This window comes from Symphalangus syndactylus, chromosome 17 (assembly GCF_028878055.3).
Source record: "Symphalangus syndactylus isolate Jambi chromosome 17, NHGRI_mSymSyn1-v2.1_pri, whole genome shotgun sequence".
In the NCBI taxonomy this organism is placed as follows: Eukaryota; Metazoa; Chordata; class Mammalia; order Primates; family Hylobatidae; genus Symphalangus; species Symphalangus syndactylus.
The window spans coordinates 69,239,508-69,256,297 of NC_072439.2; the positions used below are offsets into that span (position 1 = coordinate 69,239,508).

The 16,790-nt window shown below is 38.0% G+C and overlaps 1 protein-coding gene across 1 annotated transcript in view; it reads right to left on the reverse strand.

Moving 5' to 3' along the window:
* WDR49 (WD repeat domain 49) overlaps positions 1-11,435 on the reverse strand; it is a 175,077-nt gene extending 163,642 nt beyond the window's left edge. The window contains 2 exon segments of the mRNA XM_063620427.1: positions 10,745-10,983; positions 11,318-11,435. Of these exon segments, the coding sequence (XP_063476497.1) occupies positions 10,745-10,909 (165 nt within the window). The 5' untranslated portion in view covers positions 10,910-10,983; positions 11,318-11,435.
* Positions 11,436-16,790: the final 5,355 nt, after the last annotated feature.

The following is a 16,790-nucleotide window of genomic DNA, read 5'->3' on the forward strand; positions in this document are numbered from 1 at the left end:
TGGGACAAATTGACATAATGGGACTCTCAATGCCATACAAGAGGTGGAGATAACTACGCGGTATTCTTTCCAAAAATGGTAAAGAGTCTAACAGTAAAGAATCAATAAGAAAACCCAGATAATGGGATGTTCTAAGTAACTGGCATGAATTCTTCAAAAATGTTTATGTCATGAAAGACAAGAAAAAGTGGGGGACTCCTCAAGATTAAGGGAAACTAAACAGATGAGAGAGATGTGTCAACTAAAGTAAATGTATAATTCTGTATTGGATCTGTGATTTTATATAAAAGACATTACTGGGACAAAAGGGGACATTTTAATATCAACCTTTTCATTAGGTAATGTATAAAGTTGAATTTCCTGGTACAAAAATGGCATTATGGTTATCTAGAAGAATGCCTTTGTTCCTAGGGAAGTTTACTTAAAATATAGCCCTCCATAAAGGAAGGCCTGGGTCTAAGCAGCTTTTAACTGCCACAGGGTAGACATTCAATAAATATCTGTTGTAAGAATGAGTAAATGATAAATATATTGCAAATATTCTCTTCTATATTGAGGAAGAGATATTCATCTATTTTACTGATAATAGCAAGTTTGGGGAGGGGGTCATAATGGTGAATGATGGCCAAGATTATAGAATAATAATGTATAAAATAACTTTGGGAAATTATAAATAAGTTAAAATAGAGTTAAATTGCTCACTAGAGAAAAGAAACAAAAACTGGCTACCCGACCATGTTGGACAATGTTCTGGCTCTGCAAATCACTCAATAGAAAATGACAAATCCCCCCCACCCCTGCTTTTTTATTTGTTTATTTTTTTGGATTTCTGTTCATCACCTGTAAAATCCCCCCACCCCTGCTTTTTTATTTATTTATTTTTTTGGATTTCTGTTCATCACCAGTAAAATAAAGACAGTAGAGTGGTTCTCTATGTTCTCTCTCTTAATGCTAAAATTCAATGGAAGGAAGTTAATGCTTTGAGTAGAAGGACATAGTATCTATAAAAGGCACTGCTTTTAAATTCAGCACTCTTAATTTCAGCATTGCTAGACATACATTTAGAAATAGTACCACAGAGTCTTTAGGTTATGAAGATACACCAGCATTTTAAGAACATTTATGTTTGCATTGAATTATGGTATAGATAAGGTGCCCACAAACCCATTTGCTATAACTTGCCCCACTACAATCACAGTTCTCTTTTTCTATAACCTCTAGACCACATAAATAGGTACATTTTTTATTTTAGAATATGATTATGCACTATTCTGTGATTTTCTTGTTTTCACTGAACATCAAATCTTGGGCAATCTTATATAAGTCTTCCTTATTCTTTTTAATAGCTGAGTAATAGGAGTATACCATAATTTATTTATACATTCATCCAATTCATGAATATTTGGGTTGTAAATATTCTGGTTTGTAAGTGATATTACAATCATAGCTTTGCATGTATTTTTTTCTGTACTTCAGAATGTATTTAGGGTAGCTTGGAGGATTAGAACTGCTGATTAAAAAGTATACATGTGGTACATTTTATATTTGATATATAATGGCAAATTGCCTTCCAGAAAAGCTTTGTCAATTTACAATCTTAGTAAGAGTGCCTATTCCCCTGGTTCTTTGCCATCAGTGAATGTTACTGATCTTTTTAATATTTGCCAATCTGATGATTGTAAAAAGAATGTCTTCTTTCTTGATTAGAGTATCAAATCAAATTCTTAAGAAGTTCAGGTGCCTTTTCACATGATCAGCAGCTATTTATGTAGCATTCTTTCTTGAATACATAAAATATGATAATGTATGCAAATATATTCTACATAAAACAAAGCTACATGTGATATGTGTATGTGTATATATGGATAAAAATGCATTTAAAAAACACCAGAAAATATTAAGAGTAGTTACCCAGGGGAGTATAATGACTGGGGATGGACCAAGCTAAGGGGGAAATTTCATGTTTAGCTTGGATTTTTTACCATGAGAATAATGTGTTACTTATATTTATTTTATTTAATTTATTTAATTTTATTTATTTATTTATTATTTTTAGTTTTGAGATTGAGTCTCGCTCAGTCACCCAGGCTGGAGTGCAGTGGTGCGATCTTAGCTCACTGCCACCTTCGCCTCCCGGGTTCAAGCAATTCTCCCACCTCAGCCTCCCGAGTAGCTGGGATTACAGACACCTGCCATAATGCCTGGCTAGTTTTTGTATTTTTGTAGAGATGGGATTTTGCCATGTTGGCCAAGCTGTTCTTGAACTCCTGACCTCAAGCAGTGTGCCCGCCTTGGCCTCCCAAAGTTCTGGGATTACAGGCGTGAGTCACCATGCCCAGCCTTATTTATTTTAATGATACAAGGATTGCTAAATAGGAATCATAAAAATAAATGAAATTTTATATGGCTGGCTATATCCTCCTTTTTTGTTTGTTTGCTTCTTCTCCTACTTCTGGAAAATAACTCAGCTGCTTTATTTCTTGTACCAACTCCAGTTGTTTCTCCACTGCCTTGAAGAATTTTGTAAGGTCCAGTCTTAAACAGTCTATTCTCTCCTACAGATATCTCCTCTCATGGCCTCTCTCCTCCAGAATCCATGTTGCAATTCTCTCACACACAATTGTCTCTATAGCCTGCCTGGGACTTCTATTTGACTTTAAACAAATAATGGCATTGCACTAATCAGAGCATCTATGATGAAAGCAACCAAAGGAACATATAGGAAGCTATGAGAAGAGAAAACAGGGTCATATTAGGGCACTAATCCCGCCTGCATGGTAAGAAAAGGCTTTCCTAAGGCAGTGGTATTTACACATATTGAGTAGGAGTTAGCTAGGAAATTGTTGGAGATGGGAGGGAAATATTCCAAACTGAGGCACCAGCATCTCGTAGGCCCTAAAACAGGAGTAAGTAAAATATGATCAGCATGACTGGAACGCTTTGGATAATGGTCCAGGTCAGATAATTTTGTGATGGACTCGTTGGAACCATAAATCCAGACTAAATACTTGTGTGTGTGTTGGGAGTTGAGAGGATGGGAGTTGCACCAGAAGGAAGAAGGAAAGATTCCCCTGAAAGGAATAGATCTTCCCATTCTTTACAGTCCTAGGAAGGGAACATGGAAATATAGGTCTTAGACTAGAGTGAAGAGAAATAATTTCTGCTATCTCTGGGGCCAAGAATCAGTTTGGCCTCTGGGTTCTAAGACATGGGCAGTCTGATGTGTTTATAGTGGGACTGAGGAGCTGAGAGCAGCAACTTGGCCACAAATATATGTCGAGAAGTGAGGAAGCAAAACAAGTTAGTACGAAGTCATGAGAAAGGGTTAGAAGCAGCATTGTCCAATGGAACTTTCTGCAATGATGAAAATGTTCTATATTCTTTGCAGCCAGTATAGTAGCCACTAGCCACATGTGGCTACTGAGTGCCTGAAATGGCTGGTGCTTGTGAGGAACTGAACTTTATTTTATGAAATTCTTATTTTATTTAAATAACCAAATGTAGCACATATTGAAGAGTACATGTCTGTAGCAAAACTAGTGTGATAATTTGGCCTTGGGTCTATTGAGAAAATTAGAGAAAGGTGTATGCATGTACACATGGGAAGTGAAGCAGTAGAGGAACATAATGTCTCTGGTAATGCCTCAACAGAGATGTCAGTGCCTAGAGAATCAGGATTTCATAATAGCCACATCCATAGAATGTCGGTGAGACATGATGAAAGGAGAAAAGACCCCAAGGCACTTTTTCCTGCACAAGTATGAGGCAGAGCCTTGGGAAATGGCCAGAAATCACTAAGGGACAGTTTAGAGGATTCCTATTTCTAGCAATAGAGTGAGGGTGTCTTGTGTCATCATTAATATGTTATACTTGGCAAAATGTGACAAATTGAAGCCAAAATGCCACAAATAATGGTTCTTTCATTCTTTTATTCATTTTTCTTGTTTAACTCTCAGGAAAATTTCAAAAGTAGCAGTGCCCTTAGTTCACAAGTCTGGCTAAACTGATGCACTACACATGAACAGCAATAGACATCTTTGCTTTCTTTCTCCCTCTCTCCTCTGTAACAAGCTTTTCTTGGTTGTCTTCACTTCTCCAGTTTTGGCCAACGCTCGAGGTTAAACCACTTGTTTACTAAAAGCACTCTTCATCACACACTGATCCAGATTAATTTTTATAAGTGCCTGTTGTAAAAGTTCGCAGAGAGTTTGGAAAGGCAGGAAACTGTTAGAACTTGTCACAAAATTCAGCACAAAGGCAGCAGGATTCGGGAGGGCAAATTTTTCATTTGTAGTGAGATACAACTTCACTTCCTTGAGTTTTGGTGATGACACCATTTGCTATCATTATTCATGAATTTTAACAAATCAGATAAAACTACCACAGAATTCCTCTGCCATTTCTAATTGTGCCAACTACAGTGGTATTGGATTTGTCTTCATGCTATCACCTTAATGTTTTCTGCTGCCATTAAAAATAGGTATTTTGATTGCACTAAGAGCAATGGGTGAGAAATGCTACAACCTGCTGTCTTTGGTCAGCAGATGATGAATTGACTGAGGCTGCAGAATGCACTTTTTACTATATACAGGTGAGACTAAGCTTCACCTGTTTACCTTCTCACAAGTCTCCATTGAGATGCCTTTAGAAAGAAAAAAATATTTTTTAAAAAAGCAATTGGTTATTATTTCCATTTCATTCTTCCACCCTTTCTCTACATTGATTTCATTGTAGCAGTTGTTGATTATTTGCTGATTATGCATTAGCTCCAAGTTAGCAGAGCACAGGGCCTGTGCACTATTAATTTAACATGGATTTTGTTTAGGAAATCTTTATCCTGTTAGATTCATGTTCCTTAGAGCAACATGCCAAAGGAAGGTTATCTTGTGGCCAGTGGAAGTCATGCCATATATGGACTCCAAAGTTGACAATCTGCCTCTGAGTTCTGGCTCTGCCCATGGGGGAATTCAATTGAATATTTTTAGTCCTTCATCTCCTTATTTGTAAATGGGAAGTAAAAATTTATGCTGTGCCTACGTTTCAGGCTGGTAAAGGATCAAATAACATGATGCCAACATAAGTGCCTTATAAAATCTTACTATACTTGAAAGGTATTAAATTTTTATTCATCATTTTTACCTACACTGATTTCCAGAAAGAATTTTAGTTCATTTGCAACAGAAGATACATAGGCAATAGGACTATTAAAACAAAGATAAAAGAACAAGAATTATATAATAAAAAGAGCAGATAATTGTCCCAGAAAACCTAAGTTAAGCATAGTTGTAACAGTTGAACACTAAATTTAGCTTTGAACTTCCTGGCAGCTAAGACAGAACACAAAATACAGTTAGACACAAAGGTCTCCATAATTTACAAACTGAAGCATGCTGGTTCATTAGGAGAGAAGGAAATTTTCCTTCCACAAAATTCTAAGAGGATCATGGGTGAGATCATTATGTGGGCACACAGCTGTCCCTACTTGCCATACGACTTGAAGTAACTTGAAGTTACATGTAGCCATATGACTGAGTGCTAGCCAATGGGATGTGAGCTGGACCACAAAAAACATTCCCCAGTGCTCCCCACTGCTACTAGCTGATGCATGGCTTGTGCAGAAGGCAGAAGGTAGGGACAGCCTGAGATCTGAATCCCTGCTTGCAACTGCTTACCCATTAGAAATACCTGCTTTTTACTTTATGTGAACAGGAAATAGTACCAATATCATGTTGCAGATATTATATATTTTACACAGTTTGCACACACTATAAAAAAGATTTTCTAATTTTCAACATTGTTGGATAGCATAATACCCAACTTTACACCTTAACAGTTTTATCTAAGAAAAAATTTTAAATGAACTTTATGGACCATTTCATTTTATCAGAGATAAGAACATCTAAAGTTTCTGGGGAAAGGGAATGAAACAAAAATGAGTAATTTTATTTATGTGTTTGGGATGGTGGTGCCTGGGTAGAAAGGAAAGAAGGAAGATACAAGAACAGTTTTGGAGTATGAGACACGTCTAGGAAGACCTGTTCATTTGGGTACCTTAGTAGTGAAGGTACAATGGGCAATGAGAAGGCCTAGAGAAGGATGGGTCCTCCATAAATTTGGAGGAAGCTTGACAGTTTAGAAAGCAGGATAAGTAAAAAAAAGGTAAGAAAGGGCCCATTCTGACTTTCTATATTCCTGTAGAGCCTAGCTTGCCTGGCAGGACATCAACATCCTCAGCTTTGTCTTGAAGCAAAAAAGCACAGTTCATAGACCCTGCTGTAGAATGCTTTCTAAAATCTCCAAGATACTGTTCAGGTGTTTTGGCAATTTTATAAAGATAATCAAGGAGGCCGGGCGTGGTGGCTCACGCTTGTAATCCCAGCACTTTGGGTGGCCGAGGCGGGCGGATCACGAGGTCAGGAGATCGAGACCACGGTGAAACCCCGTCTCTACTAAAAATACAAAAAAAAAATTAGCCGGGCGTGGTGGCGGGCGCCTGTAGTCCCAGCTACTCGGAGAGGCTGAGGCAGGAGAATGGCGTGAACCCGGGAGGCGGAGCTTGCAGTGAGCCGAGATTGCGCCTCTGCACTCCAGCCTGGGCGACACAGAGAGACTCCGTCTCAAAAAAAAAAACAAAACAAAACAAAACAAAAAACAAGATAATCAAGGATGAGAATATCAAAATTCTTTAAATGTAATTGTATTACCCATTAAGCACAATTCTAGAACTTGCAGAATTGACTACTAAACTTCTCCGGTCTTTTGAGATTCAGTTTGAATAAGTGAATTGTGTTTAGATCTCATTCACCTCCAAGACAAATTTGTTTTAAGAATTCTCACCAAACAGTCTCTGGGGCAGTCTTGCTAGGATTTTTACTGTGCCTTTCTTACACTAAACTATTTGGCCCTTCCTACTTTAAGGATAAATACCTCACATTTTACATGTGGCTTAGGAGGTTTCGCTTCTAGTTATAGTTGAAGCTAAAGATTTAGCAGGGCTTGAGCAAATGATAGCATGGAGCTGGCAGGGTAAGGCCAGCCCCCAGCTCTCAGCTTACAACCAGGCCAGAACAGATGTGCCAGGAGAAGATATAGACACAGTTGCTGATAAAGGCAGTTCAGGACCTAACCTGCAGACCCCAGAAGCACAGGGCAAACTATGGTCTCAGACCAAACAGGTGGCAATTAATCTAGGATCAAGGTCTAATGTTAAGCCATCGTTGACATACAGAGATCAACAATGGAGAATGTAAGAAAAGAAATACTCAGACATCTACATAGCCAGACTCTCAGGAGAAGCTCAATAAATATCAGACCCCATGGCTTTCCCAAAATTCCATTTTCCTTAGACCAAAATTTTTACTTCTCACCACTCCTATAAAATCAGCAAACCACAGCTACTCTTCCTCAAACAATAGTTGGCTTTTGGAATTTCAAAGAAAATGTAAAATATGGTTGACATCAAAATAATATGAGCATCCAGAGACCATGTCATTTCTCTAAGTATTGTAAGTGCTACAAGGAAGTTTGAGTAACAACCATTTTACGATTCTATGAATAATGCAAGTTTCTCTCCCTTCAGGCTGATATATGGCTTTTTTGACACCATCACTTAAAGGAAAATGAAATCCACAAGTTACTTTCCTGTCCTTCTACCCAGGTAACTTTTTGTTCCAAAGAAAAGAATCAAGACATCAATTAGAATTTTTGCCTGCTAAGAAAATATGAAATGAGAGATAGAACAATTATGCTTTTGACTCTTCTATGTGAATTTATGTCTTTGCAGCTCTTACCACTTCCTTCCACAACTAATAGGAATGAAGACGCATAGCAGCAAGTGTCACTTGAAGTTTAATTTCCTTTAAGAAAAGTATGAATTAGAATCAAGGTCCTGTCAGAGGTCACATGGTTTAACTTCTACTTACTAAATGAGATAATTAGCACAATTATCTAATGTTAATTGAGCACTTAATCTCTGTGGCATGCACTTTTTAAAGTGCTTTCCAGATAGTACCTCCTTTAATCGTCATGAAAACTCTGTTATCCTCGTGTTAGAAATAAAGGAAACTGAGCCCAGAGAGATTAAGTATTTGCACAGAGTCACACTGTAAGTGGCAAAGCTGGGATTTAAGCTCAGGAAATCTGACTCCTAGATCTGAAACACTGCATGATTCTGATCCATTTGTACCACTGCACAATGAACAAAAGCACTACTTGCTTTATTCCTAAATGTTACTACTACGATCAATATGGTATGTGATATTTTATTTGGAAATGCATGTAAAACATTTACTGCATAATTCAAAGACCCAACTTCCTGTTTTTTCACTTAAGAATTGCCACTGCTATTTAAGGAGACGGACTTCACCTAATATCTGACAACTCTTCAGCCCCAAACAAGCAATCCGTGTAAGAAAAAAAATGAAAATATAAAGGAATCTGGTGCCAGAATCTTGACATTTCTAAGAGCATATTCTTAGTTATTGGACCACAAATCACTGCCTTTAGAGTTCGAAGTTGCAGGAATGCTGTTGAGGGCATTTTGTCCTTTTACAGCAATCTATACCTGTGGCCTCTGGGCCTAAAACTCATGATAGATGGACTGGATACCATTAAAATCATCTAGTGCATCATTCTTCTTGAGGTGGCCATGCTGTGTTTGGAAATCATGGTGGCTCAAAGGTCTAATTTTTAGTACTGGCTGCACGTTTGCCATGGGATTATTCCATTCTCTGGCTGTTGAGTCTGCTAAAATGGATGAACTTCATTTTTTTTTTTTTTTAAGGTACACCTGCGAAGCTCAGTTTCTTTTTTAGAAAAACTGTCTATGTTCATACAAGCTCTGAATTACCTTCTCTTCTCCCCTTTGGTCCATGAGTTCCTGCTTTTCCAACTGGTAATGTAAAAATAAGTGGTCTGGCCTTTGAAATGTTTAACATAAAATAAAATTAAATTAAAACTTGAGGCTGAATTTTCCAGTTTCACTTGGGTTCACTCAAGACTAATCTGTAGTTTGGAAAGAACACCCACCTCTAACCTTCTGAAGCAGTTTCACCAACACATCAACTTTATAATGTAGCCTCTCCTAATAGGCCCTAGCATTCAAATTCTTTGTGTTCTTAGCACCGGAACAAAACTGCCACATTTCTGTTCACTACAGAGTCAAAGCTGTCATAATCCGCTGTTATGTTTTACTGAATGTCCTCAAGCTGTCAAAATGTTTGCTATGTCTATCAAAATATGCCAAATTTACTTGGGGCACTGAGCATGAGCAGCAGCAGTGAAATCTTTCAGACAAATGAGGTTGGGTGAATAGCAAATATATGAAGGTTAAAATGAGAGAAGTGTAGGACAGAGCATGTCTTGCTATTAAATATGATAAGTTCTATTATAAAGAAAAGATTGATACTATTGGGACATTAATTTATCAATACAGGTGGAACCCAACTTGTTATATTCTTTTGTGGATATCTAAAGATAAAAATGTGTGCCTATTACAGGCCAATATATTGTGAGCTTTTATTATATTTTATTAATTTCCAGATGGTATTCCAAAATATTTTCTATTTCAAATTAGTATGGATACTTCAAGCACCCACGGACAATCTTCAGAAGGCCCTATGGCCGGGCGCGGTGGCTCACGCTTGTAATCCCAGCACTTTGGGAGGCCAAGGCGGGAGGATCACGAGATCAGGAGATTGAGACCATGGTGAAACCCCGTCTCTACTAAAAATACAAAAAAATTAGCTGGGCGTGGTGGCGGGCGCCTGTAGTCCCAGCTACTCGGAGAGGCTGAGGCAGGAGAATGGCGTGAACCCGGGAGGCGGAGCTTGCAGTGAGGCGAGATCGCGTCACTGCACTCCAGCCTGGGCGACAGAGTGAGACTCCATCTCAAAAAAAAAAAAACAACAACAAAAGAAGGCCCTAGATCATATTTTAGTAAACATAATATAGTAGAAATGTTGGAGGCTCATGACTACCTAAATTCTACATCATGGAAGAGCACTTCTTTCTACCCATATTTGAAACTAAAAATCACTTTGATGTATGCTATTCATTATGCATAGCTGCAGAATTCAAAATTAATTGACTAAGAGAGAAAGAAAAAAATTATTCATTTATAGTTAAATTTGTATGGCTTATTTTTTATGTAGAGTTAAAATGAAAAATTCTAATTTTGTTTTTATTGGCATTGTTCCAGGATTTACAAAATGAGTGGGAGACTTGTCCCTCATAAGGGATCTTGGGACAACAAAGTGCCAAAATCAGCTTAGAAAAGGAGCTGTGCCACTCAGGGTGAGTGAGACAGGAGGCCATTTTTGCAAACTGGGTACGCATATTTGCATTTCCTGAGTTCTATGTCCATATTAAATGCAAGAACAATTATTTCTGGAGGTCACCTTAGAGATCTGGCTTTCTTCACTCACAACCATAATTTTTTGTTTCCCCAAAATATGTTGATCTCTAAGAAAAAAATTTTTCCCAAGAATAAATAGTTCTTTCTTGATAGTAATGAAATTCAGTGAAGCAATTTCAAACTAAAGAATATTATTTGGCCCAAAGAACTGAGGGGCAAAGCTACCAAGCACATTGTATTAAATCCATGCCTAACCAATTATTTTTCATTCTCTGCTATAACCATTAAGTGTATTTTTTTTTTAATGCTTAAAGAAAAATATCTCTGTGTTTCATTCTAGGCTCCTTCATGGACAACTCAAACTATCTGGTCAATAAGCTTCACACTTACCTCAAAGGCCTTCTGTATTTTTACAAAGTCACCCACGCTGAGTTGGTTTTCAAGCAGGCCTGTACCATAGTCTTCAAATGCAGTTACACCTTCTGTTCTCTCAGGGCTCTTTGGCCCAAGCTGTGACCCTGTGTTTAACTCAAGTGCAGCTTTCTGGCAACTCATAATGGCTTCACCTTTTCTCAGTTGCCTTCAACTATTTCTATAAGGATGGATCTTTTTTTTCCTTCAACAGGTGCCTTTGAAAAGAAACTCAACTTAGCAATAGAATTCCAAAATGAAAGTACAAACCTTTCAAGGCATACAATCAGGAGGCAAAATGTTCAAGCTGAGGTAGGAAATGAAAGCCCTCAACCCTCTCACTTATTTGATTCTAGAGTTTATTTTCAAAATTTACAGTTGAATGGTTTTAAAATGGTATTTTTACCCCTTCCTTATACTCTGTTTAACCTGGCTTGATTAAAAATGTGTAAAGCTTTCCCCACATTTATAGTAACTGACACAGAAAACAACTTCCAATCCTCATTTTAAATGCATTAGAAAAGCACCTTCCCAAAAATATCTTTCACTAACCTTGCTTCCATTAACATGTTGTAGTTTTCAACTCCACTTTCTTGTCTGGAAGAGTTAGATGACAAAGCTGCAGAGTTGCCCTACCAATGAAGTACTTGACTCTGAAGGCCACCTTCCCAGCAATGTGGAGTTGTTTGTTTCATCTGTTCTGATCCTTTCGTATGTTTCCTGGCAACCAACACAAAGCCAGCTAAAACTTTCCCTTTCACTTTCCCCTCTCCAATTGAAAGTTTAAATATATAATGTAAATGTTGAAATGGTTTTTTTTAAATAAAAGGACAGTTCATTCCACTCATTTTTTATTAAACGACATCTTGTATTATTTAAAGACAACTTTTACCATTATATAGGATATATATTATGAAACAATATGATTAGTCAAAGAAAAAAGCATGAAATTCTGAAATTTTGTTTTATACACAGAAAATATTTTATTCTTATGTAATAGGGATCTGTTTCTTATATTCTTTTTGTCTTAGTTTCTGTGTATATAAAATAGAGATGGTTCAATAAAGCTTCCAACTTGTTGAAAATGTGATTAAAAAAACACAGCATAACATAGTATGATAAATCTAATGATAAAATTGCTTGCAGTGTCATTACTGATTCAGCTAATAATAATGAAAAGGAGGAGAAAAAGAAGAAAAATTAACATTTTTTGAGTATTAACCATGTGCCAGGCACTAAAACTTTATGTTCATTATCTTGTTTAAGCTTCACAACAATCCTACAAGGCAGATATTATCCCCATTTTACTGATAAAGAAGCAAAAAGCCAGGCACAGTGGCTCATGCCTATAATCCCTGCACTTTGGGAGGCTGAGGCAGGTGGATGGCTTCAGCTCAGGAGTTTGAGAGCAGCCTGGGCAACATGATGAGACATTGTATCTAGTAAAAATACAAAAATAATCAGCCGAGCATGGTGGCGCACACCTGTGATCCCAGCTCCTGGGAGGCTGAGGTAGAAGGATCCCTTGAACCTTGGGGGCAGAGGTTGCAGTGAGCCAAGATTGTGCCACTGCACTCCAGCCTGGGCAACAGAATGAGACCCTGTCTCAAAAAAGAAAAAAAAAAAAAAGTAAAGAAAATGCCAAAGGTCACACAAATAGTAACATATGGAAGAGAACAGAATGGCTCCCAAACTTCAGATACTGCATGTATTAGTCTGTTTTCACACTGCTAATGAAGACATACCTGAGACTGGGTAATTTATAAAGGAAAGAGGTTTAATTGACTCATAGTTTCACATGGCTGGGGAGGCCTCAAAATCATGACAGAAAGCGAATGATGGCAAAGTCACGTCTTACATGGCAGCAGGCAAGACAGCATGTGCAGGGTAACTCCCATTTACAAAACCATCAGATCTCATGAGACTTATTCGCTACCAGGAGAACAGTATTGGGAAACCGCCCCCATGAGTCAGTTAACTCCACCTGGCCATGCCCTTGACATGTGGGGATTATTAGAATTCAAGGTGAGATTTGGGCGGGGACACTGCCAAACTGTATCACTGCACTTTAGATGGATGTGCCTGTTGCACTTTATTTTTATTTCTGTAAACTAAAAAGTTGGCATTACATCTTCTCTAGGGTCTCTTCCTGCTCTAACATTCTCTGAGCTGGTGTTCACTAGAGGCATGGTACAGAACAGAGAGAAGAGCATCCTGTGGGAGTTCCTGTACCCATTATAGAAAAAAACGAAGTTTTATTCATGCTTTCATTTATTCATCCATCTCTCATTATTCTTTCAAAAAACCACTTATTAAAAGCCTAATAGGCAGGGCACGGTGGCTCATGCCTATAATCCCACAATTTGGGAGGCCAAGACAGGCAGATCACTTGAGGTCAGGAGTTCGAGACCAGCCTGGCCAACATGGAGGAACCCTGTCTCTACTAAAAATATAAAAATTAGCTGGGCATGATGGCAGTTGCCTGTAATCCCAGCTACTCGGGAGGCTGAGGCAGGAAAATCGCTTGAACCTGGGAGGCGGAGGTTGCAGTGAGCCAAGATCGCGCCACTGCCCTCCAGCCTGAGTGACAGAGATAGACACTCTCTCTCTCTCTCTCTCTCTATATATATATATATATATATATATGCCTAATATATGTCAAGTCCTGAATTGTGACCTGGTGCCTGCCATGAGGGCTTTACAGTCTAGTCAGGGTAATTATCCATCTAGATCATCTTTAATGCCAATTCCAACCTCTTGCTGTTTACAGTGCTGTATTCAGAGCATTCTGAAGCCATAGCTAGGCTCGAAGGGAAAGAGTGGCATTATAGATATGTATATATGTATTGATATGTATCACACACACAGAACAGGGGTGTATTTACCAGATTTGCTTTTCTTAGATAAGCCCTTCTTGTAAGTTAGGAAAACATTTTTAAGCCCTAATATTATGAGTTCCCCTAAGTTATCTTACATGGGAACACAATTTGTCTTCTTACGACCCTAGTTAGTAAGTTAATAATAGTTTAAATCAGCTGGATCAGCCCCATAAATGTTTGTAAAATGTTTTATAGTGATATTCTAGAGAGTTGGGCTTAGTTCAGTAACAGACACTAACGAGGGAAGAGAGAGGAAATAGGAAAAACATTCTGTAAAGACGCACCATGAGAGGTGGGTATCCCACTGGCTGACAATGCAAAATTCTCTAATTATTCTAAGACAGACAAGCTGCCAGGCCTACTTCGCTTCCATAAAGTTGCAGCCCTAAATGTTTTCATTAGTCAAAACAGGAAAGTATAATGAGCAGCTAACAAATTACAGTAGAAGTTAATCAACTGACACAGTTTTCTTGCTATAAAATTATGGCATTAGAAATAATTCTTGATCATAAAGTCTTAAATGGCTCTAACCTTCTCTGTAACTGTGTGGTTAATTTTCAGGTTAAATTCCTGCGGCACTGTAAAATCCATAACTGGTCTCTTGACTGGTGAAATTTTCCCTCTTGTTTGCCATGAATTAATTATGATATTGTGAAAATCAAGATGGTGACAGTTTAATCACCTTTAGAAGGCCAAAAAGCAGATTGACACTTGCTCACTTCTCCTATAGGGATCAGACAACACCTGCCAGTAGTGGAGCCCTAAGCCCCAAGAGCGCAGAGTAAGCTGATACGTCCACTGGGCTTTGACACTTTGGGACTGAATAATTCTCCCCACTGAATAGACACACCCATCTGCGTCTTTATCACAATTCACATTCCACACCCAAATCCCTGCTCTCTCCTTCCCCACAATTTATTGCCACTAACATAAAAATAGACCTTCCTTTTATATTATTTAAGGACTACTTTTTACCATTATATTTTCTACAAAGTAGGATACATATTATGAAACAATACGATTAGCCAAAGAAAAGAGCATGAAATTCTGGAATTGTATGTTTTACACAGAGAAAATGTTTTATTCTCATAGGATAGGAATCCATTCCTTATATTCCTTTTGTCTTAGTTTCTATGTATATAAAATAGAAATGGTCCAAAAAAGCTTCCAACTCATTGAAAATGTGAGAAAAACACAGTATACCATAATATAATAAATCTAATGATAAAACTGGTTCAGCTAATAATAAAAGGATGAGAAAAAGAAGAAAAATTAACTTTTTTTGAGTAGTCGCCATGTGCTAGGCACTAAAACTTTACATTCATTGTCTTAAGATTCAAAACAACCCTACAAGACAGTTATAATCATTATCCCCATTCTCCTTCCCCCCACTCCCACAATTTATCCCCACCAACATATAGATCTCCCTTTTCCTTTTCTTCTAACTCCTCTTCCTTTCTTTGCTCACCATTCACACTGAAGCCTGTTCTTACTCATTAATCTTTGCCTAAATTCTCCCTCCACCTCCTCACTTCAATTGAAACCAGTTTTACCTTACTAACCTCATTTCCAGCCAAGCCTTCGCAAGTCCTCACTGCTCCTTGTTCCAGTCCTCATCTCTCCAGGAAGAGAAAGAAAGGATGTTTTTCCCATCATCTTCTTGCCTCTTGACCTCATGGCTTCCCAGCAAAGCCCCAAACACCCGCTGGCTCTGTGTAAAGGGAACTTCCTCTCAAAGCCTCGGGAAAGCTCTGGCCCTGCCCTTGGCACCTTTTAAGCCCTCAACAGATATTAGTTTCTTTCCTTCTTTGTTCCTTATCTTCCCAGTTAGAATTAATTACTCCTTTCACTCTGCAACCACAGCATTTTTTTCAGACTTTAACCACAGCACTGTTTCTTCCTGCTTTGTGATGTAATTAGTTGCCTGTGTACCTCTCTCTCCCACTAGATTAACTCCTAAGAACAGGGATGATACCTCACTAATGCTGCAGCCTTCCACTGCCCAACACAGCGTGTTGCATAAACTTCTCGACACACAGCAAGGTATGCTCATTTGTAAACAAGGCGGGTAAAGGAGACATTCACCTATAACCTTGAGTTATCAAGCAAGGGTCCTGGGAATAGGCGGCATTGAATCAGAAAGAGAAGCAGAATTCTGTGAAAAAAGAATATCATATGACTCAAAGATCATTAAGAAAAAGAGAGAAAGAAAATTAGTGACAGAAATAAAATTTGAGACAGTATCTTCAAGTCACTTAACAAAATTATCAAGTGCTTTTTGAAAAAATGCATTTTTTCATACAATTTCCGTGTAATATGCAAATATCTGTTGAGGCTTTACTCTGTCCCAGGTGCTGCTTCTGAACACTGGAAAAGCAAAGATAAATGAGATACATCTCTATGCCCACCATTGCTCAGAGACACATGTCACAGTAAATGTTGGCTTCGAATTAATCCTATCTTTTGAGAAAGCAGTTTCCATTGTTAAATTAACAACACTGTAATTTTTTAATTATTTTCTTTCTTTCCCTTTTTTTTTTTTTTTTTTTGAGACAGAGTTTTGCCTTGTCACCCAGGCTGGCATGCAGTGCTGTGATCACAGCTCACTTCAGCATCTACTTTACAGGCCCTTCCACCTCAGCCTCCCAAGTACCTGGGACTACAGGAATGTGTCACCATGCCTGACTAATTTTAAAACTTTTGTGTAGAAACGGGGTCTTCCTATGTTGCCCAGGCCAATCTCGAATTACCGAGCTTACGCCATCCCCCTGCCTCAGCCTCCCAAAGTTCTGGGATTATAGGCATGAGCCACTGCACCCAGACAAAACTGTATTTTCATAACAGCATTTCTCAAACTTTTCAAGTATTTGAACACAGAATTATTGAAATAATGATATCCTAAAACAACTAAATATATAATTTTGCAGTAAATTACATATAATAAAGAAGCAAGCAGCGGTAGCCAAATTTAAAAATAGATGTGGAAAAAGATTGTAAAACTGAGAACATTATTGATTTAAATGTTCTAACTTACTGGAAAAAAGCCCACTAAGACTTTATCAGTAGACACTTAGGATCCACTGAATTTAATATTGAGATCAGTGCTTAAAAGTATTCATGGCTGGGCGCAGTGACTCACGCCTGTA